We start from the raw sequence: 25,174 nt of genomic DNA on the forward strand, positions 1-25,174 counted from the left end.
TGCCCACCAAATGATACCTCCCATCACTACAAGAAGCATTTTGAGATGTATGCAGGTCATCGGGTCAGCTCAAACGATCCAAAACAATCAAGAATCAAGATAATGGGCTATTGCCTTTTAAGAAATCATCGTTGAGGAATAGCTCAGTCGCCGTTAAATGAAGTATCAAATCCAAGGAATCAAAATGATATCCGGAATTCATTGCTGCTATTAAACCAGAGTTAGGAAAAGAGGCACACATAGACTGATATCCGCTAGTCACAAATTACTGCCAGCACAGGTGGAAGGCAATGAGGTAGAGTTCCAATAGTCTTTATAGGAGTGTCTGAGTCGCAAGGAGTAGTGCAACAATACAAGAAGAATTGCAAGCGCAGATATGAGAAGAAGTGAAAGAAGAACGGCAAGAAAACTGCCGGAAGAATCGCCATGCAGTGGGACTCAAATTGAGTTGGATAGAGACCTTCAAGAATTTATTTAGGCTCCCAGGTGAGTGTGAATAGTCAAGCTGTCACAGTGTCAAGAGAGAGGGCCTTGGGCATCAAGAAGACTAAATGATCTTCGGTAGAATAGGAGCTTCAAGGTGAGTACGGCTCCTTTGTTTCTTTCGTGTTGAGCAACGATACGCAGGTGAGGCAAAGGTTCAGTGCGAATGCTCATCACATTTTTGACCATCAAGCGTGGCCCGAGTAAGCGCATTGGGCCTGCTTAATTACGTCTAATCCAAGTAATTTTCAAAGTAAAACCATCCAAGTGCTGTGGGGTCACGAATGATCTGCGATCCTGAGTGGTTATACGTTCCAACTTCCGGTGCGTGACCACTCTTCTTTCTATCAACGCATCGAGCCATACAACATCACCATGAAGCAATGTTGAATGAAAACAATGAAGCTGTAAAATAAATTAAATATATTTTGCAAACACATCGAAGACTTTTAAGAGATGTGTTGAGATGCTATTACTATTTGATAGCATGTCCATCGTTACAGCATCTGATCTCTCTACCCCATTCACTGTTAAGTATTTGTTTCCCGCTAATTCGTCTGTAAGGTACGGGATCGAGCATAGAGTAAATGACATTTCTACATCTCGCCCTTTTCAAATTTTCAATCGGCTCATAGCCACCTTTCTCCTTTCTACCTCTCAGATATTTAGCGAAAAATTCGTCATCCTTTTGAGCAATCCTCCAAAGTTGACGACCGGTTCTCATCGCCATATAAATTACACCACATGCCCAAATATCTACGGGCCTTGGATCGAACTCTTCCTGACTATACTCTTCAGGAGCAATGTAGGGACTGGAGCCGCATACTCCACCACTCAAATGAATATCCTTTTCCCATGCCATCTTGAAACATTCACTGTTGCCGAAGTCAATGATCTTTAAAGTACCGTTGGAAGTCAACAGTAAATTTTCTGGCTTTAAGTCTCTGTGACAAACACCCATTTCATGCATGTAAACAACACCTCGTATTAGTTGTTTGAAAAAACAATCAGCTTCAATATATTCTAGTTTGCCTGCGGCAATGATCAACGTGAATAGATCACCACCGGCACAGTATTCCATGACTTCGCAATACTCCCCCTTTGCATCCTGGAACAGATCAAAGGTCATGATAATGTTTGTATGACGTAGGGAGGAGGAGATGCAGAATTCGGAGGCCAACCTCTTTGAGTACTTAGCAGGTTGTTCTGAAGCTTTTCTTTTGAACTCTTTGACCGCAAATAGCATTTCCTTATTGTTACCATTTGGTGTAGGGTTCTTCTTTTGACAAATTCTCACGACACCAAATGCACCTTTACCAAGTACTTCTTGACACCTGCCGTATTTTTCAGAGAAACAACGAGAATCTGCATTGCTTAAAGCTGGGGTCCACGATGGAACAGATTCATACGCTGCAGCATTCTTGTACCATCTTTTTTCTGTACCGTTAGAAGCTCCACTGAAAGGCACTTTTTCACCATCATTTTCGTTCATATTAGCCATCTGCTTCATCAGACCAGCAAATAACGTAGGTGGGTCTGTTCTTTGCTGAGGTGTGATAGTCTTTGTAGTATCTGCCATTATATCGGGGACGGCTGATTTTGCTTGACCTCTGATCTTTTGAGCTCCCACCATATTCTTGATCATACTAGTCAGTTTTTCTTGCCTCTTTGCGTTCTTCAAATGATGCTCATGAGAACCGTCCTCATGCACTACAAACCGGCCAGATAGAGCGGGGGATGAGTTGAGTGGCAAAAGGTTCGTAACACTACTATGACTGGCGATATTGACATTGGAATCGTTAGAAGGCAGAGCGTTTGAACCATCTCGTACTTTTGAAGAAGATGCATTTGCAGTAGTAGGGGACGTAGATGACAGTGAAACACCAGAGATCGACGACCGTACCGAAGAAGAAGATGACGAAGTGATTGGGGAAATCAAAGATTTGCCAGGGTTTGCACTAGGTGCGGGAGGATGTGCAGGTATCAGTGGTGGTGAGGGAGTTGCTGGATTCTTTTTCGATTTATAGCTCGGAAGAGACTCTGTAGTTGAATTATCAGTTGCGTTGGAATGAGCATCGGCAATAACGTTTACAGATGACTTTGAGCTTGATCCTGCACCAAATAGTTTTGCCACCTTCGACAAAGTGTTCTTTCTCGATACACCAGGTGCAACAGGCTTGTTAGTGTCAGTGCTAGTCAACATTTGGGTACTTTAGAATATCAAATATAACTTTTGGATGAGCGGTGGAGTTAATCTATCAGTAAACCAAGAAACAGATAAGTATCTATTCCTGACTCAACCACCCAACGTGTAAAACCCGATTAGTGAAAGACGCCAAACTTGCGTGAGGCTCTTGAATAATGGGGAATAATATGAGAGATTTTAATCTTCCTCTCTATCTGTCAGTCACTCTTTCTATTAGACAGTTCTTACTGAGATGGTATGGGATATGCAATGAGCACCTTAGGGAGAAACGAGAAGAAAAAGTATATTCCACGATGGGATAAAGTGGTTGGGAACGAAATGATAACAGTCTTGTGTAAGAACTTCACGAAATGCTGCGAATGAGTTTGACCAGTGATTGAGGATCGCGCACTAAGCGTTGCTGTGCTCTGCGCTGCCCTGGCTCATTCAGCTCTTCTCAGCTCTGCTCCGATTTGGGAAACTCAAAAAAATTGGCCTACCACTGCCTGAAAATGCGAGAAACTTTTTTTGTTTTAATTTTTGCACTGAATTTTTTCTTGCTTGGCGCCTCAAAATCTGTGGATGTTATGAAAAATTTAAAAAATTCGACCCCGGTGAGGATTGAACTCACGATCTTGCGATTAACAGTCGCACGCCTTAACCAGCTTGGCCACGGAGTCTCCAAAATTCGATGTATGAATAAAATTATGATTATGTCATACTAATAAATGAAATAACAATGGTGTCCGTTGCCGCAAAGTTCGTATTCGCGCTTTAACTCACTATCACTGTACCTAGAGTTCACTGCCTCATTGTCCGGCTAAATTGATTTGATAATGTTCCTAACGATCCTTTCTAGTATTTCATCTCGTTTCGAGTCGATCGTTTCGTTGGCCACCAAACCCTCTACTAGTCGGTTCGCAAACGATTTACGTCATCCCCTTCTATAGTCACACTTCTGAGTACAGTTCCATAGGCAGTCGCATTATAATTGTTATATGTTTATATGCTGCCTCAGATCTACTCGCATTAGTTTGTTAGACACACGGTAGCATTTGTGGCAACTGTCCATGAAAAAATCGAAAACAGGAACAGGGCAATAAGTTTCATCGTGGCCTACAACGTCCTTCAAGAAATTTTCTCCGTTATAGAAAACTACTTGTGGAATATAAGTTCCAGTATTCCTATGAAAACTTCGTTTTCGAGATGTACGGTAGTTTAACAAAATGTTCTTCCCCGTAACAGGACAACATGTTTCTCAAAATTTCAACAATTACTAGGGCGTGTGGTCTAGAGGTATGATTTCCGCTTAGGGTGCGGGAGGTCCCGGGTTCGAGTCCCGGCTCGCCCCCATTGAACAATTTTTTGCTCCCTCAGACTTTGTGTTCGCTGCTAGAACCGCGCTCGGCACCGCCCTTTCAAACTCTACCCGTTGAACGCAACCGAGACCGGGATATTACGGAAGTCACGCAAAAATATCATTTTTACCTTATGACGCAACGCAAGAATTTAACCGCCGAGGCACAAGTAAACGAATACGAGCGTATACAAGAATACACACTCCCAACTCCCCAGTCAGTTACTAATAAGAGAGTAAACAGCTGTACCGCTGAACTATAACCATCTTATCAATACAATCATCAATGTGTGACCTCCAAGTGTTGTAATCGAGCGGTTTCACCTCGCCTACTACTAGTGCGGTGGGTTTCCTATGCGAGTTGTGCGAGGCGTGCGCCACGGCTAAACGAACAAAAACAAAGAAAAAGTGCGTGACCCCCTTAAAGCGAGACCGCGACCGCTGCTGACCTTCCTTACCTTGAAGCCTTCAATGATCCCAAACTGTGTTGTCTGTAGTTTGTTTGTGCAAAAAAAAGTGCTTAGAAAACGTCTTTTTAGCCAATTACAGCCCACTGATATCCCTGCAACTCCATGGGTTTCCACTTCACTGTGTGACCGGCATCACGTACTTTGTCAATCAAAGAACGAACAATAAATATACACTCAGCACATATATATATATTCTTGTTATCCTGTGTTCTGAACTGTAGTTTGTCTAGGAAATTGCATTGATCTTGCGTACGATACTATATCAAACCCAAAATGTCTGTACTAAGCACATCGACAAGAAACCTATTGGAGAGAAACGCCTTCAAATATTCTTCAAAGAATAACTCTCCTATTGCATCTTTGGTTGCTACTCGTCCTTACAGTAATGCCGAAAAGACTCTAAAAGAGAGATTTGCAGAAATCATTCCAGGTAAAGTTGATGAGATTAAACAATTGAAGAAAGAACATGGCGACACTGTGATTGATCAAGTCAAATTAAACCAGGCTTATGGTGGTATGCGTGGTATCAAAGGGTTAGTTTGGGAAGGTTCTGTGTTGGATCCAGAAGAAGGTATCAGATTCAGAGGTCGTACCATCCCAGATATCCAAAGAGAACTACCAAAAGCTGCTAACAGTGATGAACCATTGCCAGAAGCTTTGTTTTGGTTGCTTTTGACTGGCGAAGTTCCTTCAGAGGCCCAAGTCAAAGCCTTCTCTGCTGATTTGGCTTCAAGATCAGAGCTTCCAGAGTACGTGATTTCGCTTTTGGATAACTTACCAAAGGATTTGCATCCAATGGCTCAATTCTCTATCGCTGTCACTGCTTTGGAGAGTGAATCCAAATTCGCAAAGGCTTACGCCCAGGGTGTTGCCAAGAAGGATTACTGGAATTACACTTTCGAAGATTCTTTGGATCTATTGGGTAAATTGCCTGTCATTGCATCCAAGATTTACCGTAACGTCTTCAAGGACGGTAAAGTCAGCCAGGTTGATCCAAATGCCGATTATGGTAAGAACTTGGCTCAACTATTGGGCTACCAAAACAAAGATTTTGTGGAGTTGATGAGATTGTATTTGACTATCCATTCGGATCACGAAGGTGGTAACGTCTCTGCTCACACTACTCATTTGGTTGGATCTGCTCTGTCTTCTCCTTATTTATCCCTTGCCGCTGGTTTGAACGGTTTGGCTGGTCCACTTCACGGCCGTGCTAACCAAGAAGTGTTGGAATGGTTGTTCAAATTGAGAGAAGAAGTTAACGGTGATTACTCTAAGGAAACTATCGAGAAATACTTGTGGGATACTTTGAACTCCGGTAGAGTGGTTCCAGGTTACGGTCACGCTGTTCTAAGAAAGACTGACCCACGTTACACTGCTCAAAGAGAATTCGCTCTAAAACATTTCCCAGATTACGAGCTATTCAAGCTAGTTTCTACCATATATGAAGTGGCACCAGGTGTATTGACAAAACAAGGTAAGACTAAGAACCCATGGCCAAATGTGGACTCTCATTCCGGTGTTCTATTGCAATACTACGGTTTGACCGAGGCTTCTTTCTACACAGTATTGTTCGGTGTCTCCAGAGCTTTTGGTGTATTGCCACAATTGATCATCGACAGAGCCGTTGGTGCTTCCATCGAAAGACCAAAATCTTTCTCCACTGAAAAATATATTCAACTGGTTAAGAGTATTAACGCTAACAAATAAAGCATTCACAACAACAAAAGAATTCAGGGTTAATCACTAATTGCATTCGGGACAAGAACGGTAAAATTATCTCGTTGGTGGAGCCTCGATTTCTTCCTACTTCTGTATTCTGCAAACGAATTACGATATTATTTCTAAAGGTTTAACAAATTTATGAATTTTGTATTTAAGAACGAATCTAATAGAAGGTTTCACTTGCTAGTCACTTTGAAGGCGGCATTCTGAGGCGATCTTGCATCATCCCGTCGATCAGGTTGCGCTGATAGATAGGATAGTTTCTATTTCAAAGAGAAGCATAAATATAGACGTATTAGATGGCCGATACCAGAGCTTATTCATTACTCTTAAAGCTTTGTACTGCCGTGATGAGGTTCAATACAATAGCACTATTGAGAAATCTCAAAGACTTATATATGCTTTTTAACCCAAGATGTACCTTGCACATAGGCTCATTTTGAAAGCTTTGGCATGTCTTTGATATCCAAGTATACTACTGACGAGCATCCGACCCAGAACGATATTTTTGGCATATTCTGGTGGCAACCACCTGGAATGCAATTGAAAGTTATATATATCAGTAGCAAAGTCATTCACTGGTAAAATTACAAAAAGAGTGCAATGGCGGCTACGAATGGCTTGATTACGACGCTAGTGACGGAAAAAATACACCTGCTGAATAGGATACGCGCCATTAACGACGGGGGTTGATTGATAGAAGAATGATAGCTGTACTATGGAAGTCGACTGAAGTACGCAGAACTACTTTATCTCAGAAGGGATAATGGAAAATTTGGCACGTTAATGTCGGAAGACGCCGTTGGGAAGAGGACGATTCTTACAGCATCGAAGCTTGAAATATCCCTTGCCCCAGATTATGACAATGATTATGATTAATTAGTAAAATATTGTAAGCATTACGAGAAAATGATCACAAAATATTATATAATATTCATGTAATCTTTGGTTCGAATCTCAAATACCTTCCACATTTTTACTCATAATATTATGCAGCTCACCATATCGGGCCCTCCCCGTCTCCTGAAATACGGCTCGAGCCGCAGGAAAAGCTGTTAAGGATCTCACCAATATAAGTTATGTACAAAGAACTAAAATAAAGTAAGTTGTCTACTTCATTCGTTTGTCATTTGAATCGAGTCTAAAATTGCTTGACTTTCATTAAAAGATTCAAAACAAAATGGTCAAAGTTGCAATTATCACTTATTCCTTGTACGGTCATATCGACACTTTGGCAAAGGCTTTGCAAAAAGGTATTGAAACCGCAGGTGGCAAAGCTGACCTCTACAGGGTCGAGGAGACTTTGAGCGATGAAATTTTGGAAGAATTGCATGCGCCTGAGAAGTCAAGTGATATCCCAATCATGACTCCTGAAAAATTGGTCGAATATGATGCATTCTTGTTTGGTATCCCCACTAGATTTGGTGCTTTGCCTGCCCAATGGTCGACCTTTTGGGATAAGACTGGTGCCATTTGGACCGAGGGAACTTTACATGGTAAAGTTGCTGGTCTTTTCGTTAGCACTGCTTCTTACGGCGGCGGCCAAGAGACCACTATTAAGAGCGCATTGAATTACTTGAGCCATCACGGTATTATTTACATTCCCTTGGGTTACAAAAATGCCTTTGCAGAATTGGCAAACATCGACGAAGTGCATGGTGGTTCCCCTTGGGGTTCCGGAACTTTGGCAGGCTCTGATGGTTCAAGAACAGCATCCGAACTCGAACTGAGGACTGCCCAGATTCAAGGTAAAACTTTTTACGAACTCGCCAAGAAGTTCTTTACCACGCCAGCTGAGCATAAGAAGAAATCGCCAACTAAAAAGGCTGAATCCTCAACTAGACAAGTTGAAAAAGTCGAGGAAAAGCCATCTTCTACAAGCAAGAATTGCTGCTCTATCATGTGATTAAAGTGGAAGTTGGAGGTACCGGCATTCATGCCAACGGCCTACTTAGATGTACTATAATTATAAATTTTTGAAGAAAGTCTTGATCTCGCCCTTCTTGATACATAATGCGATCACTCAAGGTCAAAACTGAAAGAGAAAGACTCACTGCTTCCTTTTTTTAGTTCATTCCACATATCTGAGTCCCTCACTCTCTCGGAATGCTTCATTTGATCTAACTTTTTTAGTTCTTCCAAAGCCATTTCGGCGGCTTCTTTATGCTTGGATCTCTTCAGGAGTTCGACAAAAAATTCGTAGACCGGAACGTACACTTCAGACTCGCATTTCACACCACAGTCCTCATTGTCGAACTCATGTTCTTTACTAGCTTGTACGAATTCTTTCAAGCTTGATATATGATTGACTGTATCTGAAGAAGCTTCTTCCGTTTGCAGATTTCTCAGGAATGCATCTACCGATCTTCCTAAATCCTTCAAGTGAAAACCGGAAATCTGCGTTGGCTTGTCTTTCAAGAAACTCAAAACTTTAACAAGAAGAGGCTCTGGTACAAAATTCTCTGTTATGGCAACACAATCTGTTAAATTTATTACAGAATGCCACCAGCCGGAGGGCACATAAATGCATTCACCAGGAAAAGTAACTGTTATCATGCATTTTCCCAGCTCAGCCAATTTAACCGCATCATTATAGAATCCGGACAGTATCCATTCTGAGGTTCCAATAGGCGCAGTGACTTCTTCTTCTTCCTTATCGGTGCTTACGCCTGGCACTTGAACATCGGGCGGTAACATCACCCATAACTTCATTCCAGTCAGCACCGCATTCCAAGCCGATGTGTGATTAGGATCTTTGTGAAAAGTTGATCCGCTACGACCTGGACCAGCGATAAGCCATCGATGGTCTGGGCGGCACTGAACCTCGCCGCTTTGAAATAATTTGAATGCATCATCTTTGAATATCGCTGGCGCTTCGTATTCCTGAGATAGCTTTTTCATTGGATCTCCCTTACAATCAAAGAGATATAAAGGTGATTCATCCCGATTATTTTTTGCGTACTCGAGGTATTTTGATAGGTTCCACTGGACAGCTTCCTGTCGAAAGCTTTCCTCTGGGAACATATTAAGTAATTCATCAAACCCCCATTTAGGCCATCTGTTGCTACCAGCTTCCGCTTGAAGTATGAATGGTTTATTGATATATTTGCTTTGGAAGTCGTCCAGTGATAAAGATCCTTCACGGAAACGCTCAACTCCGAACTCTGTATTTAATGTAAGGCACATCTCGCTAGATCTTCTTTCGTAATCTATAATTCTTTTGAACAAACTCGTGTAATCGATATTAGAACACTGATAAGGTCTGTACAACAGATCGGAGAAGATCAGAGAATTTGCCTGAACGAGAGCTTCATTATCTAACGCTAGGACTGATTTTCGCCAAGAACCTCTCCATTTCTGGCTACCAAAAGGTACTATTTCACTACTTTTCCTCAATTTTTCAAGACGCTCATATTCTTTTAGATACAAATTTCTCCAGTGGTCCTCACCATAAGTGTATGCGTATAATATTCTAGAGCAGTGTCCTAGATTTTTCAAGTCCTGGGGATCTGTGATATATGACAACAACTCCACCAGTAAGTCTTCGGGGAAGCGCGCCAGATCACCCAATAGTTTTCGGTTTATTTCTTCCTCATTGGAAACAGCTGAGAGAAGTGCATTTCCAGAAGGCTTAATACCCAGTGGATGGGTTGGTGCAATCGCATAAATATTGATTCGATAACAATGATTCGCCCGATGTCTCTTGAGTTCAGGTCCCATTATAGCAAAGAATATCAGTTCAAAATAAGGATTAACCACCAGATGAGCGTTTGACTAGCTGCTCTTGATCTGCTCGTTTGATAGCTCATCGCCAAAGAGCCGAAAAAATTTACCGCTTAACCTCCAAAGGCGGGAAAAGCGAAAAGTTGAAAGATGAAGATTGCAGCCGCCCTTGAGAGCTCCATGACCTTGAATCAGCGTGAAAATCAATACCTATGTTACTTTCTGGTCTATATACATGATCAAAGGGAAATTATGATAGGTAACCTATTCATTTCTTGTCAGGCACGGTTAGAGTTCTCATACGACGTTCAACGTAGCTTTCTTTATCCTTCAATTTCGTTTCATATTCAGTTTCCTTTTTCCCTGGATACAAGATTCTCTTGTCCAAGTCGGACATGTCTCTTTCCTGTGGCGCTTCCTGTGGTGGGTTAAACGTTTGGCTCTTCCAAATTCTACGAACTTCATCAACACAATGCATACAAAGAGTGTTAGCTCTCTTTTGATGACCGCAGGAAGGACATTTGTTCAAATGATGAATCATCTTTAACTGTTTAGACCCTGGCCCGTACAATTTTTGTCTCTTCTTTTGATGTGAAACCTTTTTCTTAGGAACTGCCAATAATATACCATTGTTAGAGAAGAAATCTTGCTCAACTTTATTCTCTTTAGATCTTTGTTCCAATTTCTCTGCCAACTTCTGTGGTAGCGCTCTTGGCAAAGAATCCATCGATCGGCCAATAGGTGAAGTCCATGGTAGTAGCGTTGCCGCCTGGAAGAAACTTCGGCTCCAATATGCCCTCGTAGCTACTGGGAAAGACATCGGTACGTTAAGTTGATCTAGGTTCTAGCTACTTCACCAGTCGATATTGATTTTCAACTTTGATTTGAAGCGCGCCCTATAGAGTAAAATTTTTTGTCCTCGTCGACGAGAGCCTCGAGGTTTGATATTTCGGGATCACATACGCGTACATTTGATTCGTGTGATACTCAAAACATAGAGACACTGTTAATCGTTGCTTCTCAGCTATCGGCCCAAATCAATACTGAAATCATCAATTGCAACGCAAATGTCAACACAACCCATTTCAGCTTTGGTTCCGGGCATTCAGCCCACTTCCTACGTCGGATTTGATACTATTACTAGTCAGATCGAACACCGTCTTTTGAAAAAAGGTTTCCAGTTTAATATAATGGTGGTAGGTCACTCTGGTTTGGGTAAGAGTACCTTGATCAATACATTGTTCGCGTCGCATTTGATTGATTCTGTGACTGGTTCTGATATTACTACTGAGCCCATTTCTAAAACTACAGAAATCAAAGTGTCTTCTCACTCTTTGATTGAAGATAGAGTTCGTTTAAATATCAACGTCATCGATACGCCCGGTTTTGGTGATCAGATAGATAACAACAAAGTATGGGAGCCAATAGTCAAATATATCAAGGAGCAGTATTCTCAATATCTGCGCAAAGAGTTGACTGCACAGCGAGAAAAGTACATTAATGACACCCGTGTTCACGCAGTATTGTACTTTATACAACCTAACGGTAAGGGCTTGACTGCATTGGATATCGCTACCTTGAAGAGGCTGACCGAAATTGCCAACGTCATCCCAGTCATAGGTAAGGCTGATACTTTGACTTTGGAAGAAAGGCTACAGTTTCGAGAGAATGTACAGGCTGAATTCAAGAAACATAACTTCAGAATCTATCCCTATGATGCTGATGAACTCAATGAAGAAGAACTGGAATTGAACGAAAGCATTAGATCTATCATCCCATTTGCAGTGGTTGGCTCTGAAAAAGAGATTGAGATAAATGGAGAGATAGTAAGAGGAAGAAAGACGCGCTGGGGAGCAATTAATGTCGAAGATATTAATCAATGCGAGTTTGTTTATCTGAGGGAGTTTTTAGTCAGAACCCACATGCAAGATTTGATTGAGAGTACCGCTTTCACACACTATGAGGGATTCAGAGCCAGACAATTGATCGCTTTGAAGGAAAATGCAAGCAGTCGTACTTCTGCACCAGTCTCAAACAACTGGGCTTATCAGCGTTAGGGTAGTGTGCAAAAGTATTTAAAATTGGGATTTTCCCTTATGTACACTTAAAGTTCATTTTATATTGGCCAAAAGTAAGTCCATAGCGCCTCTTCTAATTCTTTAGTTGAAGGCATAATCCGAACCGTCAAAAGATGGGTATGCTATTTAAGAAGTGACATACCACAAGGTAACAGTGATTTGGACATCTAAAATAATCACTTTCGTACATGCTGATAGATGTGAAATTCGGGCTAACTAAGCATTTTTCTTGCGTCGGAAAGCATAAACAAAATTAAAAGTAATTTAAAAGTACATTTTAGTTTGTTAGAATATATATACAAAACCTAGTACTTTTATCTTTTTTGTTTATTTTGCAAGGTGTTTTTAAATTATAGGTAGCCTAAAAAAATGTTTGCTTTGACGTCACGTTTTAGCTCCCTTTGGTATGTTGTATTGATTAAAGTGCTTCATTATGTTTATTAACAAATCTTATAAATCTTACTATTGATCATCATCTTCCTCTTCCTCTTCCTCTTCTTCATCGTCTTCGTCCAAATCTGGGAGTGGGTACTTTAAGATGCAAGCCACACCTGTAAGCTTATCCAGCTCTTCGCCAGAGCTATGGAAAGAGCTGAAAACGAGTGCCTGACCACCAGTCGCTTCGACATCGTCAACGAGGGACAGACACCTTTTGCGCTCATTCACATCATCAGATCTTAATTGTGTATCAGTGATTAAAAGGACATCAATGGCACCAAGATCAGCCGCCTTTCTGACTTCTTGTTCCCCGTACCAAGCTTTGTAATCGTCGTCGTTGAGGTGCTTCAAAAAGTCATCCATAACAACTGCTTCCTGGGAATACTTGGTGCTTTGCAACTTGGAGGCGTAGGATGGATTTTTCAGAACCTCAGAAATGCCTTGAAGATAACCTGTGGAACAGTGAGCAACCAAGAATTTACTCTTCATATTCAGTATCTCTTTGTTCTGTTCTTCTTCAGCGAACTGCAATATCTGTTCCATTAGTGTCTTGGCATAAAAACCTGGGGAGCATAGAACAATCAACTTCAATTTCTTGAAATCAAAGGCTTTTTTCATACCTTCATAAATAGCTTTGTAGAACTTTCCAGTCTTCTGTTCGAATTTAGCCACATCAGTAGCTCTCTTTTTCTTTGGCATTGAGTATTCCACCTTTTGCTTTAAGATTGTGGATGAATTTGTAAGTAGACAAATATGAGCAATCCCTTCTTGCAAAACCACAGCACCAGTGTCAGCCTTGGCATCAGTTTGAGTGGCGTCATTCAGAAGTCTCTGGTTATATTTATTGTAATCTTGCTTGACAATCGTAAAGGGATAAGTGTAATTAACCGTAAAGCTGAAATATTTGCCCACAGGAATATCAAGATTAGCTCTACCCGATTCGTCCACCACGGTAACACCTTTGTATCTCAGTGATTCATTTTTCAAATCAAACTCACTCGAAATAATTTGCAATCTCAATCTCACCAGTGCCGTTGTCTTCTTCTTGCCGCCTTCATCCATGTTACTGGTAACCGTTTTCTTGAATATGACTTCATCATCTTTGTCAATTAATTGGTAAAGTGTGAACAGATCCTCCTTATCCTGAGGTAATAGAGTAATTGTTGCCTCATTACCGGTATCGGACGCCTTTGTCAAACTTATAACCTTCATTCCTGGTGTCTTTCGTCTACTGGTTAAGATATTTGCGTGTTCAAACCACTGCAATTTATTTAGATTTTAAAGATTGCCCGCGCTTACTGAAGACGTCGCATCAGTACATCATCTGTGAAGTTTATGGATTCAATGACATGGATCAAGATCCAATATAATTGAACTGAAGTATATATGCTACTACATTGTTTAGTCTAAAGGCCAAATTTTATTGATGGCATCACTGGTAATTTAACGGCCAATTTTTCGCTGTAAAGGCATTTTATCAAACCAATTTAAACCACCTCAAACCGAAGGACGTGAATATTTCTTTTTACCAATGTCTAATGGGATATATTTGTACTTTATCATGTGCTGAATCTGTCTTCTCATGGTTAGGGCGAATAATATGATGAAATATATTAGTAGAATTGGCCAAAATACAGGTATATCGACAATGGAGAATAAAGTCAAAAAGATGGAAAGAACTGTAGCCCTGACAGAGTTATACCAGAACTTAAATTCAGGTAATCTTCTGATGAATGGCCTAAACTCATCAGACCGCTCACCAGCTTCCAGCTCCTTGTTTTCTTCATCTTGTTGTAGGGACACATCAAACTTTGGGGTAAGAAAGGCCAAAAATTGGTTCAAAAGGAATATTCCAAGGGCGTAACAAACAACGTACCATCCTTGGGAAGTAACAATGCGCACAAGAAACAAAAATAGGAGTCCTGCTAAAGCTGCCCATCTTTCTTTCACGTGTGGTACAATCTTGTCGAGATAGAATCTGTATAGGGTGATTGCTCGATTATATTGCTGTGCAAGTGGATTGACAGCTGTAGCAGCACCATTCAAATCGTCTTTAAAGCTCATTGATCACCTTGCTATCTATTTGCCCTAGTGTCCTCCATGTTCGAATGAAAGAAGACATGGATCTTTTTCTAAGCTTTTACGCCTCGCCTTGCCTCGCCTCGCCCACTAAGATTGGGCACTGAGAAGAAGAACCAGCTCTGTTCATCATGTTAAATATGGAAAAATAAAGGTGGTCAGGGAATGGAGGCAAGCTAATGGACGTTTCACTTTGGCAGTTTGCATGTGGAATTGGCTCTGTATGAAAATTTTCTGCTGGAGGCTCACTATGATGCCTCCAGATGAGTGAGACCATCGATGACTCTTACTAACAAAGAACTGAACATGTTGATATAGATTGTCGCGACTCTCTATCAAAGGAGGTATAACAAGCTTCACCGCTCAATATATGGTCTGTCCTATGATTTATACACTTTGAGTCTGGTAAGTAATACATTGTCCATATATTGCGCATTGAACTATAAATGGTCCCCCATTATAAGGTTGCAGCTGTCGAAGAGGTTCCCACTGTTCTATCCTTTCGATGATGATTCTGTTCCAATCTCATCATGTATACTTTTGAGGGACCTACTCCAAATGTTGGTGTCTGTCCTAGTCCTCAGGCAACTGATATCCTATAGGGGAACCAAAAACGTACACCAGGGTGTGTCTTTGATATGCATCACGGTGATAGGCATAATTTGTTGCTTTGGGATCTTTACATATACCTGTTCCTATCACAACCTCCCAATAAGCGACTCCGGTAGGTTCGGCATCTTTTACCTTGAACATGTCAACTACCTCTGGATCGCCGGTAATGTAACTGAAAGCATGAAGTATTTCCCCCAACTGTCTTTAAATTGGATGGGTTTGAATACAAGAGGTGTTTCGTCCAGATTTGTTTTCATCAGTCTTGTCGCTGAATTGCTCACTCTCATCGGTACAGCTGCTCTACCAAATAATGTCGAGTTTTTTGCGAGACCATTTAATCTTGCACCTCTTCCTGTTATGCTCATCAAGGTATGTTCTCTCTTAGGCATGCTTTATCAAGCGCAATCACTCTATTTGGACAAGAAACCTTATCTCCCGCGAGGTAAGTGACAGGTCCAATCCTTAGCATTACATCTATTTACATATGGTAGTTACTATATCGCCATCGCTGAATCCCTCACGGTGACTATAACCTTTTTCCAAGGAGATATGTAGCGATTTTGACTCCGGTGCTGACTTTACGATGGGGGTCCGATTGAAAGTCTTCTAATGTCACCTCTTTCGTATGTTCCAACAGACAATCCAGCTCCTGCTGCATTTTGTCTCTCAATTCTTGGTCTTTGGTCAGGATAACTGCGTTGGATTCTAGGTCCAACGAGTATGCTCGTCTAGTATAGTTTGAAGAGCCGATACATGTTAGCATTGGTCGAGAATCGCCGCCATCGGTGTCCCCAATCCAGAGACCTTTCGCGTGATAAGACCAGCCACCAGGCTTATTAACAATACCTCTCTTCCATTCTCTAAGTATGATATTTGCCTGCTTGCCATGCCTCTTGACATTTTTTAAAAACTTCTTTGAAAGGTGAAGGTAAGCATCTGGTAAGTTACCTGAAACACCTTTCGATTCAAAAAAGCCATTGGCGTAGGGGGATGCCGTTATTACGTTCGCATTCCGGGATGGCGTTGCGATAAGGCCTTTCTTGATGTCTGGGAACATATTGAAATAACCTGCAGTAAATGTCCAGTTCATTGACGGCTTTGATATTGAAGATATGAGACGGAGTATGGTGGGCTTTTCTGTCGATTCATCTCTTCTCTTATGGAATAAAGGTGTGAACTGTGATACTGGGTAAACCACGGTCGGATATTCTTCCTCGAGTGAAGTTCCACTGATTATTGGCTGTGGCTCTTTAAGCAGAAACTTACGCAACACGGTGGAAGCGTTCTTGATAAACTTGACCTTATCATGGACTGGTTCAACTGCTAAGTTCTGGTTTGGCCAGAAGATGCTGAATTTTTGTTCATTCGTTGCAAGCCTGACTTTGTAGCTGAGGCCACTTATCAACTGGTGCAGATCATAATAATAATCAGAGAATGGCTTCGAATGAAATACATAATATCGATCTTGCCTGTTGGTGAAGTAATCGGACGAGAGATTGGCACCTGAGAGAATAACTTCATCATCAAACCCGTAAATTTTCATATGCTGTAGTCCAAGCCCTTCATTTATCCTTCTTGGTAAGATGGAACCCTTCCAACCTACACATGCTGGAGTCCGATAAAGACGTATATCTACTCTATCTTGGTAATCTTCGAGTAGTCGTGACACCAATGTCACGGAACACTTAGAAGGAGACTCTCGTGCACCTCGGAGTCCGTCGACCAATACATGTACCTTGAGCTTCGCGTTTTTCTTCAAAGCTTCTCTAATGCAGTCAATGAGCTCATCCTGGGTTTTACCAATATAAAGAGATGCAATAAATATTCTGTCCTGTGCTTTTAATATTTTGTCCTTTAAAGTATCATAAAATTCATTTGGAGAGTTTAAAACACTGATTTCCCCACGTTTGAAATAGAATCGAGCTTTTAAAAATGACAATTTATCCTTAAGATCATCAATGAAGGATACAGTTGAGGACATCCTAGCAATTTCCGGTCGAGGGTTGAATCTCGCACTTTTTATCCCTAAGCTAATGAGTTTACTATGCCTTGAAGTTTGAGCCCTCGACAAGAGCATCTGCTATATGTCGCGATCCGAAGGTTATAATAATTTGCCTCGAGTTCCTGAGTTTACCTTTTAAATTATTAGTAGGCTAGAAAGTCTGCTGTAATTGTATCCGCGAAGATCTCATGTGAAAAAAATACTTACAGAAGAATACTTTAAGGCGACGAACAGCTTTTGAAGCTCGTCAAGGCAGTGGGACTTCATCTCAGAACTGATGATTTTCTCTTAATACGATGATCATTGTGCCTATTATCAATGTGATCGCCAACAACCACGTCCGTCTTACAGGACCTAACTACATGATCTATGATTCTACGACCAAAAATAGAAGGTCTAGTAAGGGTTCAATCATCCTGACTAGTATTTGGTTTCGTGATTCTTCTAAAGGGCCTGTATCAGATGGGTGTGAACAATACATTTTAGTCTACTAATCGATACTTACACATAACTCATCCAGACTCACTCACGATCTGAACTCATCCGGACTCACTCACGATCTGAGCCATCCGATCAGATTCTACTGATAGGTTCTCAAATCTCTAATAGTACACATGGTATTTAAATTTGCTACTTGTCCCCCCCCCCACCTTCTCTGGGACTGAACTAGATAAACTGCAATAGGGCCCATTCCATAGGCGTTTATATAGAACTTCGGACCTATGCTGAGACTCGCTAGGAAGGTCATTCCTACTCCAGTGGTCATACATAAGTGGGATCAAGTTGCATATGGATCACGCTCTTGATATTAATTGGTTCGCAGTTAGCTAGCTTCGCCATAACCCCCCCCCACCAACTCACTTGTTCCCTGTGTTAGCTCTAAAATTATAAAGTTCAGGCATCGGTATATGTTGATCAAACATTTACAAAATTAACAAATTACAAGCTCGCGTGGCGTAATGGCAACGCGTCTGACTTCTAATCAGAAGATTGTGGGTTCGACCCCCACCGTGAGTGTTTTTTTACCATTACCAGCGGCAAATTGCAAACATATCTGTCCTATAAGAGATCGTCTGAATTAAAAGTTGGAATGATATCTACTATTATTAATACATCCCTTCATTTCTTGGCGCATCACAGCATTGTTTTTTTTTTATCTGGATTATATGTTTAGCATGACACGAACGTTTTATTGTCAGCGACATGTTCATTCCACTGCAGAAAAAATCAAATACAAAAAATTCATTTCATTAATAGTATAGCGGACATCAAAATCAATTTGATCTCTTCAATTTAGATACCTGATCTCTCTCGCCCTTCTTGGTAAAAGTATATGGCCTTCTACTGTATAGAGTGCTCATCCCCCCTTCTGTTCTCAAAGTACTGGGTAATTCGTCATATCGATCCCATATATTCGTGGAGCTGTGACTCGAATCATCCCTCGTCAGATGTTGAGGTGAAGCAGCAGGGCTCTGGTAATGCTGCCGAGCCTGTGCTCGAGCTTGGTGCCGAGCTTGCTCTGTCTTAATGTCAGTTGTAGAGTACTTTTGTTGGAAAAAATCGCTTGGTAATTTCGATGCCATCTCTAGCACACTAGCCTTCGAGGAAGTAGATTGCCTGCGCCATACGGTATCATCGAATCTGCTACTAGGCGTCAGCGGTATATCAGCAAATAGTGGTTCAAGTATATCGGATGGCGGTATGGAGGGACTCGGAGTTGGCATATTGACGCCCTCATCCGTATAACGTTTTGGCTGGATGGATCCGAAAGGTAGCAATCGATACACCAATTTCTTCACAAACGAAAGTATACGAACCCAGAAGAGGATTGGTATATCAATCACGACACTCGGCACCTTTATTATTGAATGGACTATCCCCAACGAAACACCGCAAGTAGTCCCCAACACAACACCAAAAATCATGAGCACTAAAGCATACTGTGACATTGTCGTCAATACGAAACCGTTAGTCCAGGAATTTGCCCTGCCTATTATCTTTTGCATAGACGTTCCAGCCAATATTCTTAACGGTATATTAACCGGTAATAGGACTAACTGCAATGAATTTGACACGATGATATAGCATGGTGACCAGAAGAAGGTATGGAAAAGGGAATAAATCCGTGATATAACTGCATAATAGAACAAACGTGCTATACTTCCAATGAAGTTGTAAATTAAAGCAGCACAGAAGCCCAAACTAGACGCTACCAGCAGCCCCAAATCTCTTAAGATTTGTACCACTGACGTCGTAGCTCCCATCAATAGGATGCGATTAAATTATCAGAGCGCTTCCGCACAAGATTACGTAGTTGTTGGTGGTCATCGTACTTAACAAGACCTAAACAAATCTTCAGACGCCCTTGAAGAATCCAGCTTACCCAGCTTGAAGCTCTTATATAACGTGAAAATTTAATGAAGCTCAATTCTGTGGTACATCAGAAATACTGAAGCTGCTGCTACTGAGGTGCCATGTAGGTCGTTTCGTTAGTGAATGGTCGATAAGAGTATAGACGTACGCTAACGAAGCAGTCGAGGATTGAATTCTAGAAAACTCCTATTTCTGCCCCATATTTCCTTTCTTCTATGAGATAATGGGTCTTGTAACGGAGAAGAGAAAGCCAGGTAATGTCCCATGCACACTTTTGATACAACCGTGTTTGGGATGTTGGCTGGATCGTGTGAATGCATTATTCGATCTGCTGCGCTAGTGATGCACAGTAGGATTTGATGCTTCTCTATATACCATCATCAATCTTTAAAAAGTCTTATTATATTGTATTTTTCGAGGTTGCAATCAGCATTGATATGCTACATAACGGAGTCTGGTGTATCCTTGTGTTCCAAGACTCAACTCAATAATAAATGAACCTTTACTCAGCAAATTCGGGCCTCAAGTCGGAACGACGAGGCATTACTAGCGGATGAAGTTGGCTCAAGTAGGTAATAGCCCACATCAAAAACATCATTGACAGAGATAGGATAACGGTACTTCTCCAGACACTAAATTAACCAGTTAGTAGAGGAATATGTGTGAGTAACTATAACAGGTTATGCACATACGTTTGGTTTTTCTTGGGAGCAAAGACCCACACTGCTAAAGAGATTAGTGCAGTGACCAGGAAAGCAGCAATAACAGTATAACTGAAAATTGGTTAGTAAATCGTAAGTCAGCCAACAAAAAAGTCATCATGGACACAAAGGATATTCAAACATACAAACTCATGGTTATGACTCGCTAGAACTTCTTGATTCTTCGCTTTTCTCTCGGTTGTCAATCTTAAACATGCAACAAAGTTCAGGTTGCAAGCCCTTGAACCATTTCGCCGCGAAACACATAGTAAAATTCAAGGCCACAGAGTAAAAGGTCAAGAGCAAACCTCACGCTGAAAACTCCAGTGGGCAGATCCATTCATCAGGCGATATGAATGCAGCTCCGGACAGCCAGGCCGTTCAATTGCCGGAAGCCGTGATAAATTGGCTGTTTAATGTCATTCAACCGGTATGTTAGCACACCAATGTATTGCTTGACCTATGAGAACTATTTCTAACATAAATGATAGATATATCAAGATCCGAGAGGATGTTTTCATGATTCAGTCGTAGCGTTGAGTCGATTTAAGCAATTGAGGCCGAGAACAAGAGTATACACAGATTCGAGCGGTACATCTGAATTACTTCTTTGCATTTACGGTAATCTTTGCAATGACTCATCGCTGCCCGTGTTGATATGGATACCTAGAAGTTACCGAATTGAGCATCCTTTGATTTACGTCGATCTAGAAACGCTTGCTGGCGCACCTCATGCACTTGAGCAATATGTGACAGCTAATGGTGAGATCCACTTACCGGTCCTAGAACAATGGAACGCTGAAACGAATAACATCTCAGATATTGTGGAAAATCTTATTAATCTTGCAGCACCAGCGGCGGATGAAGTTACTAATGCTTCGATCTCTCCACCTCCTCGGCCACTCCCAGAGAGTTTGGCTCCACATGTGCCACCAAGACCACCGCGACCTCCCAGACCATTTGATTCGAGTGCGGCCGCTAGTAGGGAGATGTCACCAAGGCCTCCAAAAATCCCCATTAGAGAAGATCCTTTAGTCAATCGACCATCACATACTGCTCCTCCTCAGATTCCCGAAAGACCGCCTCTCACATACTCCGCAAACCTTCTAGATTCTGAGCTAGGTGCTAAACATGACTTAAGGCACAAGAAGGCGCTAGAGAATTTACAAAGAACACTCAACGAATTGACTTTACACGATTCACATAGCGTACAGCAAAATATCGAAGCTCGTAAATTGGCTATCGAAGCTGCCATCAAGCAGTTTGAGCTCACATTAGATTACGAAAAGGCATCGCTCCAGAGAACTTTCAAAGCAATTGAAAACACGACAACAGTCCTCAGTCGAGAGACACAAAATATAGAACTACAGGCAGAACAAGTGCAAAAGTATGAAGAAATACACGGCGAAACACCGGATCCTTCTTCTCTGATGGCTACAGAGAACGCCGTGTTGAATCAGCTGTACGAATTGGTCGCCAAGGATTGTGCTCTGACCGATGCAGTACATACCCTGGGACGCTTACTTAATGCTGGTAAGATCAAGCTCGATATATTTGTTAAAAAGACTCGAGGACTGGCACGACAACAATTCCTCATAAGAATGCATATGCAAAAGGTAATAAATTCTTTGGGGTAACCGTAGGATAAAGACAAGCATTACAAGAAGCAACATAGCTAGCGTAACAACCTTTAACTGTATTATTCATAGTAAAGCTATTCAATACGTATCCTATACTACGAGATCACGTGATGCTCTTCATTTTTTTCACTTTCTGAAAAATTTTCATAGTCGATGAGATGAGATTAGCGTGTACTAAAGAATAGTTAGCCATTTGTGAGAAGATCAGGCCGGGATTGTAATTTAAGAGTGACCTAGTCAGTTTCATAATGTCTAAGGAACACATCATTAAGCCTGAATCTACTGGACCCTCCGCTGATACCAGCGAATGGCCATTGTTGTTGAAGAACTATGACAAGCTATTGGTCAGAAGTGGTCATTACACTCCTATTCCTGTCGGTAGCTCTCCTCTAAAGAGAGATTTGAAGTCTTATGTGAGTTCTGGTGTTATCAATTTGGATAAACCATCCAATCCATCTTCTCACGAAGTTGTTGCTTGGATCAAGCGTATACTACGTTGCGAGAAGACCGGTCACTCTGGTACTCTGGATCCAAAAGTAACTGGTTGTTTGATTGTCTGTATCGATAGAGCTACCAGATTGGTTAAATCCCAACAAGGTGCGGGAAAAGAATATGTCTGTATTGTAAGATTACATGATGCTTTGAAAGATGAAAAGGATTTGGGTCGTTCTCTAGAGAATTTAACCGGTGCTTTGTTCCAAAGACCACCTTTAATCTCCGCTGTGAAACGTCAATTGCGTGTGCGTACCATTTACGATTCCAACTTGATCGAATTTGACAATAAGAGAAATCTTGGTGTTTTCTGGGCTTCTTGTGAAGCTGGTACTTATATGCGTACTCTTTGTGTTCACTTGGGTATGCTATTGGGTGTCGGTGGTCATATGCAAGAATTGCGTCGTGTTAGATCTGGTGCTCTATCAGAGAATGACGACATGGTCACTCTACATGACGTCTTGGATGCACAATGGGTTTACGACAACACCAGAGATGAATCCTATCTGAGAAGGATTATTAAACCTTTGGAGACTCTGCTTGTTGGTTACAAGAGAATAGTGGTCAAGGATTCCGCTGTCAATGCTGTATGTTACGGTGCTAAATTGATGATTCCAGGTTTGCTACGTTATGAGGACGGAATTGAGCTATATGATGAAGTTGTTTTGATCACCACCAAGGGTGAAGCCATCGCAGTTGCCATTGCTCAAATGTCTACTGTCGATTTGGCTACTTGCGATCACGGTGTTGTCGCTCAGGTCAAAAGATGTATAATGGAGAGAGATCTATACCCAAGAAGATGGGGGTTGGGTCCAATTGCTCAAAAGAAGAAACAAATGAAAGCTGATGGTAAGCTAGACAAATTCGGTCGTGTAAACGAAAGCACACCAGAAGAATGGAAGAAGAACTACGTTCCTCTAGATAATGCCGAAGCTCCAGCTGCTGCCAAGAAATCCGAACCTGAATCTACTCCTTTGATTGAAGAGGTTGAGAAAGTTGAAGTGGAAGTTGTAGAGGATAAGGCTGAGGATAAGGGTGAAGAGAAGAAGGAGAAGAAGGAGAAGAAGGAGAAGAAAGAAAAGAAGGAGAAGAAGGAAAAGAAGGAGAAGAAAGAGAAGAAAGAAAAGAAGAGGAAGTCTGAAGGTGCTCAAGATGAGCCTGAAAAGAAGAAGAAAAAGTCAAAGGCTTAAGTGAATTTGATCTTCCCCACTTGATAGTTTCATTATCGCATTGTATATTGTTATAACACTTTTAAAATAAAGATAAAAGCGAATTTTAGTATCGTGAAAGATGAATTTATCGCTATCTATAGTGATATTTACTTGTATATTATAATTATATTGGTGATGATCCTCACAAGATTTTCAACCCCCAACTAGTGTACACCTTGAGGACCCACCATGCTTGACAGTTTCATTAGTCTTAAAAATTTTGATCAATGGCATGCTTTTGAGCATCGTTCAAAGAAATTGGGTAGTCAATCTTATATTTGACAATCAAGTCACCTCTTTGACCTGGTTTCTTAGTGATTGGCATACCTTGACCTGGATACCTAGAAGATTCAGAAGGTTGAATTGGTTGGACTCTTGATATTGGCAAAGTCCTACCGTCAATGGTTTGAATGGTCTTTGAGAACCCGAGAAGTGACTCCTTGAATGATAGTGGTAAAGTGTAGATCAAATTGTCACCATCTCTCTTGAACAAAGGATGAGCCTTCTCCTGTAAGACGAACTGTAATGTTTTTCTACCACCTGTACGTGGGTTATAGTCACCTTCATTTTTGTAAGTAATCTTAGTACCTGCTTTCCAACCTTGCTTCAATTGAATATCAATCTGTGTCTTCTCAGAAGTACCGTTAGGTCCCTTTCTACCAATCTTGAACGACTTCTTCTTACCTGCGCATAGATCTTCCAAGCTGACAGGTAAATTAACAGAAACCACTTCTTCTTCGACTTGCGATGGAGAAGCAGATCCTGATCTGTAACCGCCTGGCATGCCACCGGGCATACCACCGGGCATGCCACCAGGCATACCACCAGGCATACCACCAGGCATTCCGCCGGGCATACCACCTGGGAATCCACCGGAACTAAATCTGGTCCCACCACTGCTACCACCTGGGAAAGAAGAGAATCCGAAGCCTTCATCCCCACCGGCTGCAAATGGAGAGCTACCACCGAAAAACGATGAAAAGATGTTAAATGCATCCTCGTTACTAAACGCATGTCCACCATGACCTCCCGAAAATCCGCCTGCTCCACCAGGGAAACCACCAGCACCGGGACTAGCCCCACCAAATGCTGGACCACCGTTTCTAGCGGCCTCTAGACCATATTGATCGTAAATCTCTCTCTTTTGCGAGTCATTCAAAATTTCAAAAGCTTCCGAGATTTCCTTGAACTTCTCAGTGTCACCAGTAGGCTTATCAGGATGGTATTTCAGAGCAGCTTTTCTATAACCTTTCTTCAATTCTTGTTCATTAGCAGTAGGTGATACTCCCAATAAATCGTAAAGTTTAGTTTCTTTGACCATTATTAACTTTCTTTGAATTGAAAGATGTTATTCAACCACAATGATATAACTGTAAACAGTTCTTCCTTATATATCTTCTAATCATTTCTGTTAAAGTGGTGATTAAGAGTAAAAGTGATTCGTCGAGTAGCTTATCCTCGGTAATCCCTTGAAGAAGTTGACGGCTTTCTAGAATCTTCTGGTCAAAGTCACGTGGTACTATTCATAAGGTTCAAATATTCATAATACTCGAAGACTATCTGGTCATCAAGAAGAACTGCTGAACTAAATAGGTTTGAACGTCAAAT

At 41.4% G+C, this 25,174-nt stretch overlaps 15 protein-coding genes and 3 non-coding genes across 18 annotated transcripts; 8 read left to right on the forward strand and 10 right to left on the reverse strand.

Moving 5' to 3' along the window:
- Positions 1 to 958: 958 nt before the first annotated feature.
- On the reverse strand, positions 959 to 2,686 carry SAT4 (serine/threonine protein kinase SAT4; the record flags this gene model as incomplete). Its single annotated transcript, XM_003679874.1, has 1 exon — positions 959 to 2,686. One exon carries the CDS (start codon positions 2,684 to 2,686, stop codon positions 959 to 961), a length of 1,728 nt encoding a protein of 575 aa, XP_003679922.1.
- Positions 2,687 to 3,274: 588 nt separating this feature from the next.
- TDEL0Btrna7N lies at positions 3,275 to 3,348 on the reverse strand. The gene has a single exon. It is a non-coding gene; the product is annotated as a tRNA-Asn (tRNA).
- A 599-nt stretch (positions 3,349 to 3,947) lies between these two features.
- TDEL0Btrna7P lies at positions 3,948 to 4,019 on the forward strand. The gene has a single exon. It is a non-coding gene; the product is annotated as a tRNA-Pro (tRNA).
- A 749-nt stretch (positions 4,020 to 4,768) lies between these two features.
- Positions 4,769 to 6,202, forward strand: CIT2 (citrate (Si)-synthase CIT2; the record flags this gene model as incomplete). The annotated part of the gene is made up of 1 exon (XM_003679875.1): positions 4,769 to 6,202. One exon carries the CDS (start codon positions 4,769 to 4,771, stop codon positions 6,200 to 6,202), a length of 1,434 nt encoding a protein of 477 aa, XP_003679923.1.
- Positions 6,203 to 7,397: 1,195 nt separating this feature from the next.
- YCP4 (flavodoxin-like fold family protein) lies at positions 7,398 to 8,123 on the forward strand (the record flags this gene model as incomplete). Its single annotated transcript, XM_003679876.1, has 1 exon — positions 7,398 to 8,123. The coding sequence occupies one exon, from the start codon at positions 7,398 to 7,400 to the stop codon at positions 8,121 to 8,123; it is 726 nt and encodes a 241-aa protein (XP_003679924.1).
- A 113-nt stretch (positions 8,124 to 8,236) lies between these two features.
- TDEL0B05850 (uncharacterized protein) lies at positions 8,237 to 9,937 on the reverse strand (the record flags this gene model as incomplete). Its single annotated transcript, XM_003679877.1, has 1 exon — positions 8,237 to 9,937. One exon carries the CDS (start codon positions 9,935 to 9,937, stop codon positions 8,237 to 8,239), a length of 1,701 nt encoding a protein of 566 aa, XP_003679925.1.
- Positions 9,938 to 10,208: 271 nt separating this feature from the next.
- MRPL32 (mitochondrial 54S ribosomal protein bL32m) lies at positions 10,209 to 10,760 on the reverse strand (the record flags this gene model as incomplete). The annotated part of the gene is made up of 1 exon (XM_003679878.1): positions 10,209 to 10,760. One exon carries the CDS (start codon positions 10,758 to 10,760, stop codon positions 10,209 to 10,211), a length of 552 nt encoding a protein of 183 aa, XP_003679926.1.
- Positions 10,761 to 11,007: 247 nt separating this feature from the next.
- CDC10 (septin CDC10) lies at positions 11,008 to 11,997 on the forward strand (the record flags this gene model as incomplete). Its single annotated transcript, XM_003679879.1, has 1 exon — positions 11,008 to 11,997. The coding sequence occupies one exon, from the start codon at positions 11,008 to 11,010 to the stop codon at positions 11,995 to 11,997; it is 990 nt and encodes a 329-aa protein (XP_003679927.1).
- A 483-nt stretch (positions 11,998 to 12,480) lies between these two features.
- Positions 12,481 to 13,668, reverse strand: TDEL0B05880 (uncharacterized protein; the record flags this gene model as incomplete). Its single annotated transcript, XM_003679880.1, has 1 exon — positions 12,481 to 13,668. One exon carries the CDS (start codon positions 13,666 to 13,668, stop codon positions 12,481 to 12,483), a length of 1,188 nt encoding a protein of 395 aa, XP_003679928.1.
- Positions 13,669 to 13,953: 285 nt separating this feature from the next.
- Positions 13,954 to 14,520, reverse strand: RER1 (protein retrieval receptor; the record flags this gene model as incomplete). The annotated part of the gene is made up of 1 exon (XM_003679881.1): positions 13,954 to 14,520. The coding sequence occupies one exon, from the start codon at positions 14,518 to 14,520 to the stop codon at positions 13,954 to 13,956; it is 567 nt and encodes a 188-aa protein (XP_003679929.1).
- Positions 14,521 to 14,714: 194 nt separating this feature from the next.
- Positions 14,715 to 15,597, forward strand: TDEL0B05900 (uncharacterized protein; the record flags this gene model as incomplete). The annotated part of the gene is made up of 2 exons (XM_003679882.1): positions 14,715 to 14,756; positions 14,854 to 15,597. The coding sequence occupies 2 exons, from the start codon at positions 14,715 to 14,717 to the stop codon at positions 15,595 to 15,597; spliced, it is 786 nt and encodes a 261-aa protein (XP_003679930.1).
- Positions 15,598 to 15,673: 76 nt separating this feature from the next.
- On the reverse strand, positions 15,674 to 17,224 carry PGS1 (CDP-diacylglycerol--glycerol-3-phosphate 3-phosphatidyltransferase; the record flags this gene model as incomplete). The annotated part of the gene is made up of 1 exon (XM_003679883.1): positions 15,674 to 17,224. The coding sequence occupies one exon, from the start codon at positions 17,222 to 17,224 to the stop codon at positions 15,674 to 15,676; it is 1,551 nt and encodes a 516-aa protein (XP_003679931.1).
- Positions 17,225 to 18,094: 870 nt separating this feature from the next.
- TDEL0Btrna13R lies at positions 18,095 to 18,166 on the forward strand. The gene has a single exon. It is a non-coding gene; the product is annotated as a tRNA-Arg (tRNA).
- A 257-nt stretch (positions 18,167 to 18,423) lies between these two features.
- LDB16 (Ldb16p) lies at positions 18,424 to 19,413 on the reverse strand (the record flags this gene model as incomplete). Its single annotated transcript, XM_003679884.1, has 1 exon — positions 18,424 to 19,413. The coding sequence occupies one exon, from the start codon at positions 19,411 to 19,413 to the stop codon at positions 18,424 to 18,426; it is 990 nt and encodes a 329-aa protein (XP_003679932.1).
- Positions 19,414 to 20,024: 611 nt separating this feature from the next.
- VMA9 (H(+)-transporting V0 sector ATPase subunit e) lies at positions 20,025 to 20,377 on the reverse strand (the record flags this gene model as incomplete). The annotated part of the gene is made up of 3 exons (XM_003679885.1): positions 20,025 to 20,154; positions 20,215 to 20,295; positions 20,370 to 20,377. 3 exons carry the CDS (start codon positions 20,375 to 20,377, stop codon positions 20,025 to 20,027), a joined length of 219 nt encoding a protein of 72 aa, XP_003679933.1.
- A 198-nt stretch (positions 20,378 to 20,575) lies between these two features.
- Positions 20,576 to 21,860, forward strand: STP22 (ubiquitin-binding ESCRT-I subunit protein STP22; the record flags this gene model as incomplete). The annotated part of the gene is made up of 2 exons (XM_003679886.1): positions 20,576 to 20,653; positions 20,715 to 21,860. 2 exons carry the CDS (start codon positions 20,576 to 20,578, stop codon positions 21,858 to 21,860), a joined length of 1,224 nt encoding a protein of 407 aa, XP_003679934.1.
- A 251-nt stretch (positions 21,861 to 22,111) lies between these two features.
- CBF5 (pseudouridine synthase CBF5) lies at positions 22,112 to 23,545 on the forward strand (the record flags this gene model as incomplete). Its single annotated transcript, XM_003679887.1, has 1 exon — positions 22,112 to 23,545. One exon carries the CDS (start codon positions 22,112 to 22,114, stop codon positions 23,543 to 23,545), a length of 1,434 nt encoding a protein of 477 aa, XP_003679935.1.
- A 232-nt stretch (positions 23,546 to 23,777) lies between these two features.
- On the reverse strand, positions 23,778 to 24,887 carry SIS1 (type II HSP40 co-chaperone SIS1; the record flags this gene model as incomplete). Its single annotated transcript, XM_003679888.1, has 1 exon — positions 23,778 to 24,887. One exon carries the CDS (start codon positions 24,885 to 24,887, stop codon positions 23,778 to 23,780), a length of 1,110 nt encoding a protein of 369 aa, XP_003679936.1.
- Between the last annotated feature and the right edge of the window lie 287 nt (positions 24,888 to 25,174).

This window comes from Torulaspora delbrueckii, chromosome 2 (assembly GCF_000243375.1).
Source record: "Torulaspora delbrueckii CBS 1146 chromosome 2, complete genome".
Classification (NCBI taxonomy): domain Eukaryota; kingdom Fungi; phylum Ascomycota; class Saccharomycetes; order Saccharomycetales; family Saccharomycetaceae; genus Torulaspora; species Torulaspora delbrueckii.